This window comes from Ostrea edulis, chromosome 5 (genome assembly GCF_947568905.1).
Source record: "Ostrea edulis chromosome 5, xbOstEdul1.1, whole genome shotgun sequence".
In the NCBI taxonomy this organism is placed as follows: domain Eukaryota; kingdom Metazoa; phylum Mollusca; class Bivalvia; order Ostreida; family Ostreidae; genus Ostrea; species Ostrea edulis.
The window spans coordinates 67445622-67468453 of NC_079168.1; the positions used below are offsets into that span (position 1 = coordinate 67445622).

The following is a 22832-nucleotide window of genomic DNA, read 5'->3' on the forward strand; positions in this document are numbered from 1 at the left end:
ATTTAAACAACTCGTTTGCTATTTCCGACCATCATTACCTCCAAACTAAGGGAACTGCAATGGGGACAAAAGTCGCACCTACCTATGCAACATTAACCCTAGGTTATCTAGAACATAAGTTACATGATCAACTATGTACGTTGTGGGGGGCAGAATTTGCAAATAATATACAGTCTAAATGGAAGAGATATTTAGATGATTGTTTTATCTTGTGGGATGATGATGTCGATAAGTTATCGGAGTTTTACGATCTACTAAACCAAATGAACTCGGATATCAAATTCACGATGGAAACAGATGATACGCAAATGCCATTTCTTGACGTTCTTATATTAAAAGAAAATACCAACTTAAATACGGATATTTATTATAAGCCCACAGATACCCACCAATACCTGCATTTCGGATCGTGCCATCCCCACCATACTAAAACAGCTATACCATATAATCTCGCAAGAAGGATTTGTACCATTGTCAGCAATATCGATACAAGGGATATCCGCTTGGAGGAATTAAAATTGTATTTATTAAGCCAAAAATACCCAGAACAACTTGTAGACGATGGAATAATGAAGGCTAAGGAGTGCAATAGGATACAGCTACTTTCAAACACACGATGTGCTAATGACGGAGGAATAATACCATTTGTACACACTTATAATCCGAGAAATCAAAACATCAATTCAATTGTTTATGAATTAAACAAGCTACTTAGGGAAGATGAACAAACAAAAGGCATATACAAGAACTGTCGTTTTATTAGCAGTAAACTCCAGCCCAAAAATCTTAAGAGAATACTTTGTTCCTCCCAATTAGATGACCGTACTTATACAGTGTCAAAGTGTACGGACCCTCGATGCGGTACATGTGACTACATTACAGAAGGGACCAGTTATAATTTTAACGGACGAGAATTTAAAGTTAATGCTAACATGTCATGCGATACAAAGGATGTCATATACGCCATCACATGTCCTGGATGCAAGGAATATTACATTGGTGAAACTGGCAACACTCTCCGTGCCCGTGTACGTGTACATAAGCAGCACATCAGTACACCTGAATACAGACAAATCCAGTTAAGTGCACACCTGGAAACGTGTGGTAAAAAACGATTTAACATTTTCCCATTTTATAAACTCAGATGTGCCAGTGCTATTCAGAGACGGGAAAAAGAAAAACATTTTATTGGTATTCTAAAGCCAAAACTTAATAGTCTTTTATAATTGCCTATGATTTTCCCGTACTTTTTCCAGATCATTGTTGTACATTATCCATGAGGTCACAATATAGACATTTAACGTTCCGCTTACTTTGACGTCATAATCACTGTTACTATGATACTGCTATGTATACATTTTTGTAAAGCTTCTGAAGATGTAATGAAAGCGCTAAAGCTTTACGGAGGATTTCTGTGTTTTCTTTTCATATTTTTTAAATATATATATATATATATGCATATATGCTAATTCATTTTATCAGATCACGTGTAAATCACCATCGGATAGTTAGAAATGCACAGATCCAAGAATTAGTGGGAAAATGATATGCGATATGCCAATGAGACACTCACGTGGTCAGCACTTGGCTTATTTCATGATTTCCTTTATGTCTTTTCCTTGGGTTGTAGCATGAAACTGTATTTGAACATTTTTTATATTAGTTATTACCCAAAAATGCATTGTGCCTTGCCTGATTAAAATCGGTTACGCAGTTCTGGAGAAAAGGCAGAAAAACATACTTGTGAAATGTTATAGACAACAACGACGTCAGTAGACAAAACAACCGTGATCCAAAAATCTCACTTGAATCATCAGTTCCTGCGAGTCAATAAAAATATTATTCGACATGTATCTCCTTCTCACCTTAAAATGTAATTGGTTTTACAACGGTTTGTTTCAAGTCTCATCAAGTATATCTGTATCCTATATCAAACATCTGAATATCAGTCGGTAGAATGCTTGCTTTGGGAACGGGATGTCATAGGTTCAAGTCGTTAAGTTAGGTAGCGACCCTGGGCCAGGCGCTCAGCATTTAAATGTTTAAAATGTGTTTATTTGTAACTACGGATTACTCCGTTTACTTGATGAAGACAGAGGGCTCACTACGGTGCGACTGGTCAACAGGGGATGCTTACTCCTCCTAGACACCTGGCTCAAAGGCCATAAAACTTGGTTGCGTTTCTTTCACTTTTATAGGAGAAACACATACTACATGTAGTAGTAAAAAGGTGAGACTTAGATCGAAAGTGAAGTCATCCAACTTTTATGACTTTGGAGTCTGATTCCACTTCTGGTGTTCAGGGGTCCGTGTTTGTCCTACTCTTAATTCTGTATTCTTTGTAGGACTTATGAGATTGCTCAATGTTCATTGTCTTCCCTTTTTCATATTTCTTTATATTACTAGCTAGGACTGTTAAGGTATGAAAATAGTTTTATTCTACCAACTTAAACGATGATTGAGTGAACTTCAATGTTCCATTTAATTTGCACCAAAAATGTTCTGGGAAAGGTCTTTTTGAGAAATACTGGTGTATATTACTTCATTTCATTTATTTATTTATATTTTTTTTTAATTTCTAATTACACTTGGAAAATAGGTCAATGTTGTCAGAAAATTACGTTTGTCCTTTTATGGGGTATACATGTACATTTTGATTACTATTCTACAATAAATAAAAGAACAGCATATAACACTAAGCTGTTGATTGTATGATACCATATAAAGTTAAGAACATACCGGTTTCGTGTTGCTCACAGACACCGGGTAAATTCGAAGATTACGTATCTTGAAATCCTCAGCAGCTTCATTTAACCACATACGGCTCTGTGTGTAAATATTGATACAATTTTTCAATATATACAGTCTTTAATTGCACACTACACCACGCCTGCTAATCGATCAATTGCATAACAACAGGTTATGTATAGAAATCAAAAGAGATCGATTTCCGGTTATGCAATCGATACCCAAATTTCACATGCATAGATGGTAAATTGTCTCAATGTAAGCAATTGTTGAGATTTTAACTAAAATGTAAGAATGTGATTCGATGAGTAATTCTATTTTCTATTGTTTTACACTCTTATAAAATGCAAGGGTCATCGATTAGCAACGATTTTTGTTCTGAAGCGAAGGTCGGTGGAGCGAAAACGCTGTCAGAAAATCGTATTTAGCGACAGGAATTTGTGTTTATTTCATTTTAAACATAATTGTCAATACTTACCATTAGTTCACAATATTTGGGACCTTTGCAGCAAAATTTGGACTTTGATTTGTGTATTATTTAGCAAATATACGAGGTAAATGACGTCGCCTATGCAAGCGATCCAAACGTTGTGAAGGAGAATTTAGGTTATGCATGAGAGTAAGAAAAAAAAGTTTTATGCCATATACATAATCATATCTGAGACTATCTAACTCTTGGCAATCACTTTTTTCTAGTATCTATTCGACAAGGCTAACCTCAAGCCTCGACTCAGCTTCCGTTTAAAGACTCTCATATCTTTCTTTTTTTCTGTTCTGAAAACAATTAAACTCGAACAATGAAAATTCATTTCATTCTTTTCGGCACGAGTATTTATGTGCTACTATATTAAGTTTCCTAAAAAGCAGGTTTCTTTTGTAGCTGTAACACTAGTACTAAGATGGGGGAGCTAAATCATACTGCTAAAATTAAGAATTTTAAACTTCATAACGATATATATATATATTATTATAGAAAGTCTAGATTTCTTTAATTCTAAACTTTTCATGTAACAAAATTTAACAATACGATGGTTTAGAGTTGATCTGCCCAGCCCAACATGTAGAAACCGCAAAAGGATTTTGTATTGCTTATACACTAGTAGATTCACATCTTAAAGCAATACAAGTTGTAACTGACGGTAATTAAATTGAAAAATAAAAGAACAAATATTTAACATATTTGTGATTACATACATACAACTTAATGGAATCAGTGAATCTGAAGCAATAAACCCGTTCGATCAGCAGAAAATGTCGATTTTATGAATCATTGTCATCCTGCCAGTAATTCCTGCTCGTAATCTCCGATGTGCATTGACCTCGGAGGTCACCAGTTCGGAAAAAAGCGAAAGGGGGGCACTGAGCACGTGTTAGATTTGTAAACAATTTAACATGCCAATTGTATAGAAAATCACAACCAAAATATCATTTGAATTGAACATTTGTGTAATTATTACTTTCTTACACTTAGAGTACTTCTTGCCATTCATGAAACGATGGAATATTTTAAACAAACGAAACGTGTAGTTATTCACGTCAGTTTCCATCTTTGTATATGACGTCTGTCTCAGCAACCCGATTATGTTCGGCAATCATCGTTCCCATGTCCGTGTATACGACGCAATGGCGGTTTATACGAAATGCTCATTGTAGGTACATGTATGCTCTCAAACAATATTCCCTTCTTTATTTTGCTGAATTTTTCTTCAGATCTTGGTGATTATATCAGTTATGCCGGTAGGTGTTATTTGGTGAATAATTGGATAGTTGAAAAAATGCCGTCAATTACAGCTCGTATTGCTTTAACACCAAAGGTAAAAAATAAACAAAACAAAAAAAGCAACAACAAAAAACCGATTATCATATAATCGAAGTTTTTTCACCTTTTATGTGCATCGTGATCGCGATCTTTTTTTCTTTCTTCGACATGCCTGGGCCCTTAATGATGATCAGAGAGGTTAAAGGCTAAGACTAACTGCATACCATGCCCGAGTCTCCAGAATACACATTGAATTTCATAGGGTTCTTTACCAAAAATAAATACAGTTTATGAAGTAAAACGTAAATGAATAAAGAACATGTATGTTGCTTTCATTGTACACAGTATACTTTGAACCGATGGACTGAAAATGTACACACATTGAATAAAAGCGGAATTACTTCAATAATTGATGAATCTTGTTTTTCTTTCAATTTTTCACACGTTCAACTCGCATATCAATTTCTTGTACTTGGATTCAAAAAATCTCTGAAGGTTAGTTCATAAAACCATTAACTATTACTTTTAAATAACTTAAATTATGACTTCTGAAACTTTTTTCTTACTCTCATGCATAACCTAAATTCTCCCTCATAACTTTTGGATCCCTTGCATAGGCGACGTCATTTACCTCGTATATTTGCTAGATAATACACAAATTTAAGTCCAAATTTTGCTGCAAAGGTCCCAAATATTGTGAACTAATGGTGAAAATTGACAATTATGTTTAAAATGAAATAAACACAAATTCCTGTCGCTAAATACGATTTTCTGACAGCGTTTTCGCTCCACCGACCTTCGCTTCAGAACAAAAATCGTTGCTAATCGATGACCCTTGCATTTTATAAGAGTGTAAAACAATAGAAAATAGAATTACTCATCGAATCACATTCTTACATTTTAGTTAAAATCTCAACAATTGCTTGCATTGAGACAATTTACCACCTATGCATGTGAAATTTGGGTATCGATTACATAACCGGAAATCGATCTCTTTTGATTTCTATACATAACCTGTTGTTATGCAATTGATCGATTAGCAGGCGTGCTACACTAAACATTTCATTCTATTGAAATTACCAGGCGATTAGATTCCGAGTAGCAGTCTTCTTCGGAAGTCTCCATGTTAGCTCTACCATCACAGAATACGATCACTCTGGTTTTTATCGTAACATTCTTTATCGAGGTGCTTCCCTCTGGAATGATAAAACCCTGTCGTCAGCAACTATTCCTGTATTTTTTAAGTTTGTATCCAATAAGTACCATAGGGATTCGGGTTAGAATAGGTCCTCAGTACCCCTTGCTTGCCGTAAGAGGCGACTAAATGGGGGCGGTCCTTGAGATTAGACCGCAAAAACTGAGACTCCGTGCCATAGCAGGTGTGGCACGATTAAGATCCCTCCCTGCTCAATGGCAATAAGCGCCGAGCATAGACCTAAATTTTGCAGCCCTTCACCAGCAATGTTAACGTCTCCATATGAATGAAGGATTCTCGAGATGGGCGTTTAACAATTATTTACAATCAATACCACTCATAATTAACCAGCTGTAGTGTTTCGTCAGTATTAAATCAGTCATTCCCATGTAATATATTTCTCGATAAAACAACCTGCGAACATAACAAGTGGCCCTCAGGTCTTAATGGTCACCCGAGCATTTACTCAAGTATTATAGTTTTCAATCATTCTACCTGCATAATGTATTGTATCCGACGATAGCATGGCGTAATAATATAGATAAGCAATAAAATGCTTATGTCCCCTCTTCCAGACAAGAACTTCTTTCCCAGTGATGATATGAAAACTAAAACTTTTATAGACAGATTAGCACTTTCTATATATATATATGCATTTATATGCATTTAGTGTAAATAGGATTTCAGCAAAGCAAAAAACAATTTCAATCATTTCTCAGTTTAATCCCCCACATGACCCAATGATTTTTCCCAAGGGGCTGTGAAATCCCCATGGCACTTGATCCCACCTCTGGCGTGTGCAGGGATCCGTGTTTGCCATATTCTTAAATTTGAGTTCTGCATGAGGTTTATGAAATTATTCACTGTTCGTTATCTTCACTTTCATGTAACACTTATAGGCAGTTATATACTTCCTCTAAAGAATTTATACATTTAGTTTACGTTCGATGTAAGCAAAACGAAAGAAAACAATTTCAACCAACGATCATTTAAACCCCCTCCTCAACTTGACTTTAATCGACTGCCCCAAGGGCATTAATATTTATAACTTCACTTGACAGCTTTATCCTCTGTCTAACGGTTAACTCGGTTTTCATTCAACATTCGAAGTATGAAAGAAGATTTTCTCACATTAAACCACCGCGGTGGCCAAGAGGTTAGAGCGTTCGCCCCGCATGCTGAAGGTCGGAGTTCAAATCCCAGTCGCGACAGACCAAAGTCGTTAAACCAGGTAGTGACAGTTCCATCGCCAAACGCTCGGCATCAGTTATGAATGTCATGGGTCCTCGGAGATGAACTTAAAAACGGCCCTCACTGTCCAATGGCCGTAAGAGCCAAGTATAGGTGTTTGTGACGTCTCCATGAGTGAAAAATTCTCGAGCGAGATGTTAAGCAGGATACAACCAATCAATCTAACATTAAATATATAACGTCCAACAGTAGTATAAAGTTGGCTCGCAGTAAGGTATTAACTTTTGTCCCGGGGCTAAGCTTAAGACTTTTAAACATTAAGTAACGGAAACTACATAACATCTGGCCCCGCAGTGGAGTCTGAACCCATTCCCCGGGAGCAAAACATATAATTCTTCCAAAACTTACTGAATATGCAGTAAAATTTTATTTGAGTCAACAGAGGAGCAAAAAAAAAACAAACACTACAGACATTAACACTATATGTCATTTTGTTTTGATCCCACCCTAGAGACTGAACCCTTGTCCCTGGGGTCATGCTATTTACAATTTCAGTAGGGGGCTTCCTTTTCTGAATAACTATCATTCACTTTTCCTTGCAGAGTTTTAGAACTAAAGAAGAGGATTTTTGAAAATCAGTTATTTTTAGAAATTCTTGTACTGACTCTATGCCCCTGAGGTACAAATCACGATATTCACAGTTTAGGTTTTTCTTACCCAAAAGAAACTTTATACCAGATTTGAAAAAGAATTAGTTAAGTAGTTTACAAGAAGAAGGTAAGAATGTGCAAATGTCCACGGACGAGGGACCAATTACAACAGGTCACCTGAGTGACTCGTGTGACCTAAAAAGGAAATTGGTTAAATTACAAATATGAATGAAAGGAACAAACTAGTTTGTATGAAAGGTGAAGATAACAAACAGTAATCAAATCTCATAACTCCTATAAGCAATACAAAATAGAGAGTTGGGCAAACTCGGACCCCTGGATATATCAGAGGTGGGATCAGGTGCCTAGGAGGAGTAAGCATCCTCTGTTGACCGGTCACATCCGCCGTGAGCTTTGTATCTTGATCAGGTAAACGGAGTTATCCGTAGTCAAAATCAGTGTGCCAAGAATTGCCTAACAATCACTATGATTGATTGATTGAATATTGTTTTACGTCCCTCTGGAGAATATTATACTCATATGAAGACGTCACCACTGCCGGTGAAGGGCTGCAACATTTAGGCCTATGCTCAGCTCTTATGGCCATTGAGCAGGGAGGGATCTTTATCGTGTCACACCTGCTGCGACACGGGACCTCGGTTTTTGCGGTCTCATCCGAAGGACCGCCCCATTTAGTCGCCTCTTACGACAAGCATGGGGGGGGGGGGGGGGGGGGCTGAGGACCTATTCTAACCTGGATCCCCACGGAATATATATTATGATGATGTGGAAACTTGAGGTCACTTTTACATAACAAGTTCAAGTTCAGTTTATTCACTCAAAACATATAACGGTACAAGAGGAACACACATATCATTACAACTATACACTTGTCACAGGTTATATAAGAGATATGTAGACTTAAATATACAATATATACAAAACATGGTATAATGGAAAGAGATATGGAGGACAGACTATTCGACTATCGACTATGAGATATAATGAAATTCATCAGCAATAAGTTCTAAGTTACATAATTTACAAATTATTTCATTGAGAGTTATATGGTACCATCTCCCAGCTCCACTGGGAGATGATAATGCAAGGTGAAGATAACGAACAGTGATCAATCTCATAACTCCTATAAGCAATACAAACACGGCCCCTGGACACACCAGAGGTGGGATCAGGTACCTAGGAGGAGTAAGCATCCCATGTTGACCGGTCACACCCGCCGTGAGCCCTATATGATCTGATGTTCGGAAATTCATAAAAATCTTTCTATGTTTTGTGTCACAATATGTTAATATAATTATCATAACTAAATGATAAAACTTGTCTTTATACCCACATAATACAAATACATGTAACTGTGAAATTTATTCCTATACACAATACTGTAAGGAAACTTACCGTAACCTAGACAACACGCCAGAGCCATGTACAAACCAGCTGCCATTGAAGAGGAACCCGAGGGTACCAGCAAGTCTGTATAGTAAGAACGAAGAAATCATCTACAAAAGACTAATCATTTGCAGACAAAGAAATAATTTACTGACAAAGAAACCATACAAATATTGCTCGGGCTTTTCACGTTGGTATGGCAAGGAAGAATATAAACTTTACCAATGGCCTTTAACACTTATACTGCTCGATATGGCAAGGAAGAATATAAACTTTACCAATAGCCTTTAGTACTTATACTGCTCGATATGGCAAAGAAGAATATAAACTTTACCAATGGCCTTTAGCACTTATACTGCTCGATATGGCAAGGAAGAATATAAACGTTACCAATGGCCTTTAGCACTTTGTCATATTCATTTGTCATGTGATGAATTACTCTAGTCTGATTCCCAAAAGTGGCGATTCCAATATTCTCTTCAATACCAAGAGCTGCTGCTACTGCTGCTATACCTATAGTATCAAGACAAATTGAACGTTATATGACATTACTACAAAGCATTTATATGTGAGAAAATATTCTAAAGTGTTCCTACATGTCGTAAATATATTACCAAATAATTCATATGTTATTTATTACAATTGTTGATGGACAAAATAAAGCTGAACGAGAGTTTACACATCAATATATCTGAAAACGCGATGCATTCTTACGCGCCTGAAAACAAATAACGTAGTACGGGGAAACTATTTAAATTTTTGAAATTATTAGTACAGCGAATAAATTGAAATTATAAGAATCAAACATTCATTTTCATTAATTCCTTGATGTGTCAAAACTCCGAAATTTTACTCACAAACTTAACACTAGAAAACGGACACCGTCAGCAAGGGCCTCGCTGAGGGTTGTTAGAGGAGAGTGACATCTGTATTTGATATATAACAATGTTTGGGGCTGGTATGTATATTAGAATTAATAATATTCAATGATACATTGGAAAACAAATTTGTGAAAAAGGAAACATGAAGCATATACTGATGCAAAAGTAAATTCCTTCAGTTTGACACACACTCGTCCACTCAAACACAGCAGAGTGCAACTAAATCCCATTGTAATAGGGGGTTCAAAATGGATAACTGGTATAAAATGTGATACATACTAATCGAGAAGGATTTTGAATTTGACATATTGATATCTAGGAAAAGGAAATTCTGACATTGGGGGTAGAAGCATTTTCATACACATTTGATAGAAGTGGTCTACATTTTTAAAAATAGAAACCAATAGAATGTGTCTTTACATATATAGGGGAGACAGTTTCCATTACTCCTAGCAGAGACATACTAAGTATGCGCTAAAAACATTCATAAGCAAATATCAAAATACTCACGTAGAAAATGTGGACCTTACCGTCAACAAGCGCAGTGAAACACGCCATTTCGACATTTTCACCGACGAATGTTCGGTAACAGTAATGAATAAGGTACACTCATTTTGTATCTATTTTGTGACTTTCTTTATTAAAAGGAACAGTTCTCTAAGGTATAACGTGCAATTAGTACATAATTCAACGAAGCAGTTTCACTTTGCAACCGGATACTAGAACTGTCCTAATGGGACTAATACCCCCGTGGGGCATATAAGATGATGGGAAATATTTAATGCAAGCACATTGGATATTTTCACATTATCTACAGGGCAATCAATGTGAATGCAGAAGTGTATATTCTACAGTACAGCAGTACATGAAATATTAAAAATATGCTTAATATAAACAATGAATACTATTTGGCACATTTTAGGCTGTATGATTGCAAATCCCTGGTCAACTCTTCTAGTCTTTAGTTTATATTCACTTTGTTAAAGATCATTATGTTATGCCAACTTTACTTTGTCATTGATTTTGTCAGTAAATAAATGACATTAGCTCAAGTATTGGTAGAACTTCATTGTTGAACTTCTTTCCACTTCTTCAATTCCTGATTGACTTATGAGCGTAAAACGGTATTAGAAATAAACTCTGGACAAATTGTGTCTATTACTACAAGTACAACCAAACCAGAAAATGTCCGTAACTTCCATAACTGTTAAAATATTTCAATGAAAATAGAAGATGCACAACTACATTATATATATAAGATGAGAATAAAGTTTGAATCAAATATGTTCAACGGTATTAGAATTAAACTCTGGACAAAGTGCGCAACCCCCAAAATGAAAAGAAAATGTGCGTAACTTCTATAACTGTTAAAATATTTCAATGAAAATAGGAGATGTACAACTACATAATATATAGAAGATGTGCATAAAGTTTGAATGAAATATGTCCAGCGGTATTAGAAATAAACTTCGGACAAATTGCGTCTACGGACAAACGGACGGACAGACAGACGGACAAAGTGATTCCAGTATACCCCCCCCCAAACTTCGTTAGCGGGGGTATAATAAGAAATTTTATTTCGTATTCCGATCCCGATCGAGAGTTGTTGACTGGGAATGACGTGTTTATTCAATATACATGCAACATCAAACTTTTTTATATCACTTTTTTAAAACCAAAAATATACACATACACAATGTTGTAGAATAAGTTTTTATATATTTTATATATCAATACAATACGTATATCATAATTCAGATTGAATTACCTACCTCAGACAGTGGTAAATAGATACGGTCATAATAAGAAAGATGACATACAAACAGACAGGCAAAGTGACATGACCCCAAAATCTATACCTGTCTTCCTATTATTGTAAATTATTTCTGTACAAAATTTGAAAACTATACAATGAAAACTGTTTGAGTTATCGTGTCACAAACGAAGTGTTCCTAATAACAAAGATGTTGGCATACAGATAGACAGACAAAGTGACATGACCCTAAAATCTATTGGCGTCTTCCTCTTATTGTAAATTATTTCTGTACAAAATTTGAAAATCAACTGCATTATAAAAACTGTTTGAGTTATCGTGGCACAAAGAAAGTGTTGACGGACAGACGGACAATGTGATTGCTATAGGGATTCCCGCATTTCATGCGGGGTCCTAATAAAAGTGCTTCATACTTTTCTTCAGTTTGTGAGTAAATTGTCCGGAGTTTACAAATCGATTATCAAATTCTCCAAAAAGTATGTTTAATGCTATAATATCAGTAATGAGTATACGTACAGTTCCTCCATTAAATAAAAATAATGATCCTCGATTGTGTAAGATTAAATCATTTTGTAATATGTTCCTTAATTCTGTAAAAATAATTTGTATATTAATGTTTCTAAATTGCACAATTTTCTCACATTCTGGATTACAAAGGTACGTTTTTGATGGCATATAGATTATCTCCGCTAAATGCAAGGCGAAAATAACGAACAGAGATCAATCTCACAACCCCTATAAGCAATACAATATAGATGGTTGGGCAAACACGGACCCTTGGACACACCAGAGGTGGGATCAAGTGTCTAAGGAGGAGTAAGTAGCCCCTGTTGACCGGTCACACCCGCCGTGAACCCTATATCCTAATCAGGTAAACGGAGTTATCCGCAGTCAAAATCAGTGTGCCAAGAACGGCCCAACAATCGGTATGAAACACGTCAGACAGCATTTGACCCAATGATAGGTTGCATTGACGAACTGGATCGTTATGTTATACGTTTTTAGTATTGCAATTTGGATAATTTTATCAATTACCATCAATAAATGTCCTAACAGCGGCCATCATCTCATTAAAGGCTTCGCCCTCCATACTCCCCGAAATATCCAGCAGCAAACAAGTGTTTGGCCCTTTTCCTGTCTTCGCTGATTGCGCCGCTAGTCCTAAAATGTACCGTTTTAAGCAGAACCGTTCCATGCATTTGTTACGGATTGAAATTACTCAGGTACTTGAGTTCATTTACTTTTCAACAAAACAACAAACAAAAACTATAATCTTTAAAAGGATAGTTAATTAAAGGATGGACTCGGAAATGTGAGTACTCACGTTTTATGGTCTCAAGTAATTTTGCAGATTTTATAAACTCATTTTGTTGTCATGAAGACTCACCCCTTTTTCGTTCCAATTCAGCTAAAGCTTTCCATGTTCTTAAATCTGTTACGTTAGGGACTAACCCAGGGACTGTCTCTGGATTCTTGCTATGACCCGCTAAGGAAAGAAATCAGAATAAGTGTGTAGATTACATGCATTGTACATAATTATGTACGTCAAATGTCCGTGTATAGAATTTCAATCTTACCAAGCTCTTTGTTCTCATTCTTTACTTCCACTGGACGATGTATCGTTCTGAAAAATTAATTGTTAAGTACTATAACTGTAAGGCTGTGTAGTTGCTGATTTATATTAGTGTAGCTAGTTCATCGAGCACAATTTGTTAATAATTATAAGGGAAATCAGAAAACTCACTGTTTTGAATCCGGTCTTTCCTCTCCTGTTTGCGATTTTAAGTTCAACTCTTCTTTCGTTGGCAGATTATGTTTGACGGTCTCTTCCACGGGAAAGGAATATTCTGCGCCTGTTTTGGACAGCTGCTGACCCTTTTCTATATTTTCGCCCTTTATCAAGCGTACACGATTATCGACATCAGTACAAACTGTCCTGCCTCTAAGACCATAATTGTTTGATTTTAAGGGTTGTTTTTGTTCTCTTCTTTGTTGCCATGGTGTAATGTTGGACGCGCTCTCAGTTTTTGTTCTGAATTGAGTTTCCCACATGGAGTCATTTCGGTCTTTTCCTGTTCGTGTCTGATCCTTCAAACTCGTGCTTGCACTGGAAGTGGCATCTATCACAGACCCAGAGGAAGTCAATGCATATTTTTCTGATAATGTTGGCTGACTCTCGTGTTTCCTTGAACTATGACTGTTTGGTGTTGAAGATACATTTCCAGTTGGTTTTGTAGATGTCCTTTGTAGAGGGAGATTGTTGACTTGTGCTAATTTTAGAATTGTACTGGAAAGCTCGTCTACTCGACCATCCAATCTTGATATGCATTCTTTCAATATTTGCCACTCTTTGTCACTCTTTCTGATTTTTTCAGTCAGAAAATTTAACGTCCCGTTCAAATCTAGTGAAATGACATTTGTGCTTCATGTCAAAAGATATATTAAAGAGATGCTGGATTAATGAAATATAATCACATCATAATCATCTACTGCAAGCTATTAATGAGCCGGTCTTTAAGATATTTTCTGAAATTCAGATTTATTCATTTTATTTTGTTGTTGTTGGTATTTTAAGTTTTTAGTTTGGACTTCATGAAACGGATATTATGAAAGATTACATGAGACAAATAAATTGGAAATTTTAACTCATTTTCTGAATGATTTTTCATTTCTATGAGAAATTGAAAAAGTTCAAAAGTTTTTCTTTTTCACAAATAATTTCACTTTACATGTATTGAATGATGTAGGCATCTCTATTTACATCTTTAATTGTAGTTTCATCATTCATAATTAGTCCCGTGGGGATCCGGGTTAGAATAGGTCCTCAGTACCCCTTGCTTGTCGTAAAAGGCGACTAAATGGGGCGGTCCTTCGGATGAGACCGAAAAAACCGAGGTCCCGTGTCAAAGCAGGTGTGGCACTATAAAAATCCCTCCCTGCTCAAAGGTCATAAGCGTCGAATTTTGCAGCCCTTCCCTGGCTATGGTAACGTCTCCATATAAGTGAAATATTCTCGAGAGGGACGTTAAAGCAATACAAGCTGTAACTGATGGCAAATAAATTGAAAAATAAAAGAACAAATATTTAATATATTTGTGATTGAATACCTAAAACCTAATAGAATCAGAGTGAATCTGAAGCAATGAACCCGTCAAATCAGCAGGAAATGTCGATTCATGAATCACTGTCATCCTGTCAGTAATTCCTGCTCGTTATCTCCGATATGCATTGACCTCGAAGGTCACCAGTTCGGAAAAAAGCGAAAGAGAGGCACTTAGCATGTGTCAGATTTGTAAACAATTTAACATGCCAGTTTTATAGAAAATTCACTATCAAAATTTTATTTGAGTAGCACATTTGAATTGTCAGTATTTTCTTACATTTCTTGTCATTCATGAAACGATGTAATATTTTCAAACAAACGACACGTGTAATTACTCACATCAGCTTCTGTCTTTGTACATAACCTCGACCTCAGCATCCCGATTATGTTCGGCAATCATCGTTCCCATGTCCGTGTATACGACGCAATGTCGGTTTATACGAGACGCTCATTGTATGTATGCTCTCAAACTATATTCCCTTGTTTATTTTCCTGGATTTTTCTTCAGATCTTGGGGATTATATTAGTTATACCGATAAGTATTATTTAGTACATAATTGGATAGTTGAAAAAATACCGTCAGTTACAGCTTGTATTGCTTTAAGCAATATTCAATATAAACATAACTATCTATGCTGGATTGCGACCACTTCTTGCCAAGTACCAGATTTCGCCAACTCTCGAATATCACAACAGAAACACGGGCTTAAATTCGCGAATGTTATTACGAAAGCAAGGGATTGTTTTTGAAATATGTACAGTTGGAAAATTTGCGAAATATATGTCATAAAATTCGTAACATTTCATAGAATATATTATAATTCAGAACACAAACTATAAATCAATTAATTTTGTGCGATTATTGTAGTTCAAATTTAAACTTAATAATGTTGGTGAGATCTGGTTCCGTTCTTGTGTGAAAATGTACAATGTATTATTACTCTCCTTGATACCTGAACCATCTGACAGTGCGCTTTTTCACTGAATCCAAACATATTTTCAGCTGATATCAGCAAACGCAAGCTCTAACAAACATCGGACAACTTTCGGAATTCGTTTGACATTCAAAATGGTTCATTAAAGTTACAAGATTTCGTCGAAAGGCAGAAACAAGGGGGGGGGGGGGTCATCGAAATGTTAAGTTTACATAACTCAATGTCAATTACCTAAACCCATAAACGCTTGATAAAAGGACATCTTATTTTTCAAATTATCAACCAAATCAATACCTCACCAGTTAAAAGTTGAATCTTATCAAAATGTTAATCGAATCCAATTCCTTTAGTGACCCCTACACACATACATGTGCATGTACTTCGACAAGATTTAAAGAGCCACATAATTCTAACACTAGAGAAAATTTTATATAGGTAACACATGGAAGTGTGTTTAACAATGCTCATTAACTACAGGCAAATATCACTCACTACAGGTATATACAGTAAATAGTGCTCATGAACTACAGGTAAATATCACTCACTACAGGTAAATATCACTCACTACAGGTATATACAGTAAATAGTGCTCATGAACTACAGGTAAATATCACTCACTACAAGTATATACAGTAAATAGTGCTCATTAACTACAGGTAGATATCACTCACTACAGGTATATACAGTAAATAGTGCTCATTAACTACCGGTAAATATCACTCACTACTGGTATATAGAGTAAATAGTGCTCATTAACTACAAATAGATATCACTCACTACAGGTAAATATCACTCACTACCGGTATATAGAGTAAATAGTGCTCATTAACTACAAGTAGATATCACTCACTACAGGTAAATATCACTCACTACCGGTATATAGAGTAAATAGTGCTCATTAACTACAAGTAGATATCACTCACTACAGGTAAATATCACTCACTACCGGTATATAGAGTAAATAGTGCTCATTAACTACAAGTAGATATCACTCACTACAGGTAAATATCACTCATTACAGGTATATACAGTAAATAGTGTTCATTAACTACAGGTAAATATCACTCACTACAGGTATATACAGTAAATTGTGCTCATTAACTACAGGTAGATATCGCTCACTACAGGTATATACAGTAAATAGTGCTCATTAACTACAGGTAAATATCACTCACTACTGGTATATAGAGTAAATAGTGCTCATTAACTAAAACAGATATCAATCACTACAGGTAAATATCACTCACTACCGGTATATAGAGTAAATAGTGCTCATTAACTACAAGTAGATATCACTCACTACAGGTAAATATCACTCACTACCGGTATATAGAGTAAATAGTGCTCATTAACTACAAGTAGATATCACTCACTACTGGTATATAGAGTAAATAGTGCTCATTACCTACAAGTAGATATCACTCACTACAGGTAAATATCACTCACTACCGGTATATGTACAGTAAATAGTGCTCATTAACTACAGGTAAATATCACTCACTACAAGTATATACAGTAAATAGTGCTCATTAACTACAGGTAGATATCACTCACTACAGGTATATACAGTAAATAGTGCTCATTAACTACCGGTAAATATCACTCACTACTGGTATATAGAGTAAATAGTGCTCATTAACTACAAATAGATATCACTCACTACAGGTAAATATCACTCACTACAGGTAAATATCACTCACTACTGGTATATACAGTAAATAGTGCTCATTAACTACAGGTAAATATCACTCACTACAAGTATATACAGTAAATAGTGCTCATTAACTACAGGTAGATATCACTCACTACAGGTATATACAGTAAATAGTGCTCATTAACTACCGGTAAATATCACTCACTACTGGTATATAGAGTAAATAGTGCTCATTAACTACAAATAGATATCACTCACTACAGGTAAATATCACTCACTACCGGTATATAGAGTAAATAGTGCTCATTAACTACAAGTAGATATCACTCACTACAGGTAAATATCACTCACTACCGGTATATAGAGTAAATAGTGCTCATTAACTACAAGTAGATATCACTCACTACAGGTAAATATCAATTACTACTGGTATATAGAGTAAATAGTGCTCATTAACTACAAGTAGATATCACTCACTACAGGTAAATATCACTCATTACAGGTATATACAGTAAATAGTGTTCATTAACTACAGGTAAATATCACTCACTACAGGTATATACAGTAAATTGTGCTCATTAACTACAGGTAGATATCGCTCACTACAGGTATATACAGTAAATAGTGCTCATTAACTACAGGTAAATATCACTCACTACTGGTATATAGAGTAAATAGTGCTCATTAACTAAAACAGATATCAATCACTACAGGTAAATATCACTCACTACCGGTATATAGAGTAAATAGTGCTCATTAACTACAAGTAGATATCACTCACTACAGGTAAATATCACTCACTACCGGTATATAGAGTAAATAGTGCTCATTAACTACAAGTAGATATCACTCACTACTGGTATATAGAGTAAATAGTGCTCATTACCTACAAGTAGATATCACTCACTACAGGTAAATATCACTCACTACAGGTATATGTACAGTAAATAGTGCTCATTAACTACAGGTAAATATCACTCACTACAGGTAAATATCACTCACTACTGGTATATACAGTAAATAGTGCTCATTAACTACAGGTAAATATCAGTCACTACAGGTAAATATCACTCACTACCGGTATATACAGTAAATAGTGCTCATTAACTACAGGTAAATATCACTCACTACAGGTATATACAGTAAATAGTGCTCATTAACTACAGTTAGATATCACTCACTACAGGTATATACAGTAAATAGTGCTCATTAACTACAGGTAGATATCACTCACTACAGTTATATACAGTAAATAGTGCTCATTAACTACAGGTAAATATCACTCACTACAAGTATATACAGTAAATAGTGCTCATTAACTACAGGTAAATATCACTCACTACCGGTATATACAGTAAATAGTGCTCATTAACTACAGGTACATATCGCTCACTACAAGTATATACAGTAAATAGTGCTCATTAACTACAGGTAGATATCACTCACTACTGGTATATAGAGTAAATTGTGCTCATTAACTACAAGTAGATATCACTCACTACAGGTAAATATCACTCATTACAGGTATATACAGTACATAGTGCTCATTAACTACAGGTAAATATCACTCACTACAGGTATATACAGTAAATAGTGCTCATTAACTACAGGTAAATATCACTCACTACAGGTATATACAGTAAATAGTGCTCATGAACTACAGATAAATATCACTCACTACAGGTAAATATCACTCACTACTGGTATATAGAGTAAATAGTGCTCATTACCTACAAGTAGATATCACTCACTACAGGTAAATATCACTCACTACCAGTATATACAGTACATAGTGCTCATTAACTACAGGTAAATATCACTCACTACAGGTAAATATCACTCACTACAGGTATATACAGTAAATAGTTCTCATTAACTACAGGTAAATATCACTCACTACCGGTATATACAGTACATAGTGCTCATTAACTACAGGTAAATATCACTCACTACAGGTAAATATCACTCACTACAGGTAAATATCACTCACTACCGGTATATACAGTAGATAGTCCTCATTAACTACAGGTAAATATCACTCACTACAGGTATATACAGTAAAAAGTGCTCATTAACTACAGGTAAATATCACTCACTACCGGTATATACAGTAAATAGTGCTCATTAACTACAGGTAAATATCACTCACTACTGGTATATACAGTAAATAGTGCTCATGAACTACAGATAAATATCACTCACTACAGGTAAATATCACTCACTACTGGTATATAGAGTAAATAGTGCTCATTACCTACAAGTAGATATCACTCACTACAGGTAAATATCACTCACTACTGGTATATAGAGTAAATAGTGCTCATTACCTACAAGTAGATATCACTCACTACAGGTAAATATCACTCACTACCGGTATATACAGTAGATAGTCCTCATTAACTACAGGTAAATATCACTCACTACAGGTAAATATCACTCACTACAGGTAAATATCACTCACTACAGGTATATACAGTAGATAGTCCTCATTAACTACAGGTAAATATCACTCACTACAGGTAAATATCACTCACTACAGGTATATACAGTACATAGTGCTCATTAACTACTGGCTCACAGTAAGTATCACTTCCCAGAATATAGTGAGTGCTGTTTATTATTGGATAGACAGAACAGAAACACGAAATAATTAAGGTGTATAACAAAACAGTTATAGACTGTGTCCTCGGACAACAGTAACTGTTGTTTTATTTGACCGTTATATTACCCTTTTTAAGCCTACGGCTTCGGGCAACAGATCCATTCTAGGGTCAAACAAAACAGCTGTTGTACTCGGGCCTAGTCAATAATTTTGATACTATTTACCTTGAGACGGCTTGATTGTTTGGTCACTGGACCTGAAGAAAATAGGAGATTTAAAAGTAAGCGAATATGTTGTTGAATATTAATAGTTGCTAGTTTCCACGTATATGTTGGTAAACTTTTCTCGAGTTCCAAGAGATTTCGTGCCGAGCGAAGCGAAGGATCAAATTGAGTGGCGAGAGAAAAGTTTAACAACATACTTAGTACATGTTTCACACGAGAAATTAAAACTCCTTGTGGTCTCTGTTTAATGTGTTATAGCCCTTCCATATCTTTTATCATTTGATCACGATCATCAACATTTATCTTGATTGGTGTAATTTTGCATGGGCTGGATTTGATAATTAGTGCCCCCAAGGCAGTTGTACCTGTATTCCACGGCCAGGTGAAGGTGTATAGCGAGTAGTCTCATTCAAAATATCTTCATCCATGTTTCAAGAATGTTTGCCATGTTCTTTCAAATGGTTTTAAGGTAAGAATTTATTTGGACATTTTCGGACGTCCATGCGTTCTTTAGATATTATTTCTGAAAATGATCTTGAACAAAGAATATTTGTTTAATATCGGCGATTAAGAGAAACAGATCAGATATGCTTATAGAGAGAGTTCTTGTGACTTAGATTTGTTTCAAATGATTGCTCTATATATGTGTCGTTTTGTGACAGAGGATGGAACACAAGATGCCGAGTACACATCTTAATTAGATTCATATAGCTCTATGAGCTTGTCTGATCTTCTGTTTATGCTGGTCACCCAAACTTTTGTGTGTGTGTGTTTTAAATATTCAATGTAAAACATCGTATTCAGAAAGCGTGACACCATTCCTAGATCGTTAACAATCACTGATAATTATTGGTTTAATCATGTTGTATACACTCCATGGTTACCCAACCATGGTAAGCGGTAAATGTAGTACGGCCGAAAGTCCCGGATAACGATTTTTGCATGATTTCTCCCTTAATAGTCGATAGAATGGCATAAAACTTATTGTGATAACTATTTGTAACCTATTAAACAAGAATCATATAACTTTTTCTGGGAATTCTGTAAAGAAGATACTGAACCAGAGTTTTCGGATACCAAAAAGCGGTAAATCTAGTACGTTTTATAAATGCCGAAACCCGAACACGGTCGCCGATCTTTTGATCTACCGAAAGTCTGTGTTTTGGCATTATATACAATATTGAATCAGACTGAGTTCTCGATATCTAAGGTAACTTAAATAAATTGCAATTGCATATATGGTGCATTTATATGCGCATTTTATTGTATCACCCTACACATTATTTGTAATTATACATGTGTAGTACACGCACTTTTTTGCAATATTTCAATCCACTTTGATATATATATATATATATATATATATATATATATATATATATATACTATAAATAGTGTGCTTCTTTTTAAACTTCAGTTGGTGAAGCATATTCGTTATTGAATTAATAGAATAATTATATAATTCAATTATTATTTTGATGCAGTTACAGGCTACTAATGCATACGAAGTGTGATTTAAAGTAATCATATGTACATGTACATGTAATTTATATGTAATTTACCGAAGAGGAACGACAAATTTTAATATTATCATTCCATCATCAAGACGATTAACGACTGTACTATCATATTTCCCTTTTCTTTCTTAATCAGAATGACAAAATTTGCAAAAGTACACTTTTTGGGTTACATTATTTACTTTAGGGAGTATAATTTCTTTACTTTCGGAGTTTAGATTTTTATTTAAAATAACATAAATGGGTGAATGGAGAACCTTCGCGTAACCAGAGCTGGGCAACATAATCAATGGTTAATGCTGTAATCATGACTAATTACCGACAGACATCCTCAATTATCGTTTTACATGTACGCGTACGCTGTTTAGGTACGAATTTACCAAACTAAGGGGACCTATTTGTTCCGATTAGAACAATATCACGATTACAAAATACAGAAGCTTTTATTGTTCTGTGTTGTAATATAATGTAAATGTAAATAATGATAAAAGCATAAAATGTAGTCTTCATCAATATTTTTTGCATGAATTGGGTGTCCAGGTAGCGCAGAGGTAGCGCTCTCGCTTCTCACCGCTGCGACCAGAGTTCGATTCCCGTGACCGGCAGTGGTTGTATGTGAGAGGGTGTGGCGGTCGCCCGCTCGGACACGTGGGTTTCCTCTGGGTACTCCGGTTTCCTCCCACATAAATGACCCCCTAGCGCAAACATCCGTGCATCAAAAGGAAATAAGCTTTCGAGCTTTCATGGGTTATCCTTGGTATCTATGTATGTATGTTTGTATGTATTTACCGAATAAACATTTATTTATTTGAATAGAATAATTTTATAAAATCCAGTATTTACAAAGGGGATGGGGAAATCGGTCAGTATCTTCGATCGTGTTTGGGTTCCGACAGTTATAAAACGTACTAGATTTACCGCTTTTTGGCAAGTGAAAACTCTGGTTTGGTACTTTTGTAGAAGAATTCTCAGAAAAAGTAAAAAAAAAATTTACACGTATGTACCTAGGTTACCAACAGTAACCTCTGCAAATTATATGTTATTACATGCAGCATTAAGAGAGAAATCTCGAAAAAAAAATCGCTATCCGGGACTTTCGGGTTTTTGCCGTACTACATTTACCGCTTACCCCCAACCACGAAGCTTGGACTTCGGGTGTTCCAAGTTATTTGGTACACTCAAAAATCGTTTG

The 22832-nt window shown here is 35.4% G+C and overlaps 1 protein-coding gene across 1 annotated transcript in view; it reads right to left on the reverse strand.

Annotated features, from left to right (window-relative positions):
- The window catches only part of LOC130054997 (uncharacterized), a 91163-nt gene that overhangs the window by 30373 nt on the left and 37958 nt on the right, over window positions 1-22832 (reverse strand). Inside the window, exons 25-33 of the mRNA XM_056166140.1 lie at window positions 20124-20155; window positions 13350-14007; window positions 13183-13229; window positions 12993-13091; window positions 12641-12766; window positions 9341-9463; window positions 8960-9034; window positions 5588-5703; window positions 2740-2826 (exon numbers count right to left, since the gene is read on the reverse strand). Of these exons, the coding sequence (XP_056022115.1) occupies window positions 2740-2826; window positions 5588-5703; window positions 8960-9034; window positions 9341-9463; window positions 12641-12766; window positions 12993-13091; window positions 13183-13229; window positions 13350-14007; window positions 20124-20155 (1363 nt within the window). The remainder of the gene's footprint in view (window positions 1-2739; window positions 2827-5587; window positions 5704-8959; window positions 9035-9340; window positions 9464-12640; window positions 12767-12992; window positions 13092-13182; window positions 13230-13349; window positions 14008-20123; window positions 20156-22832) is intronic.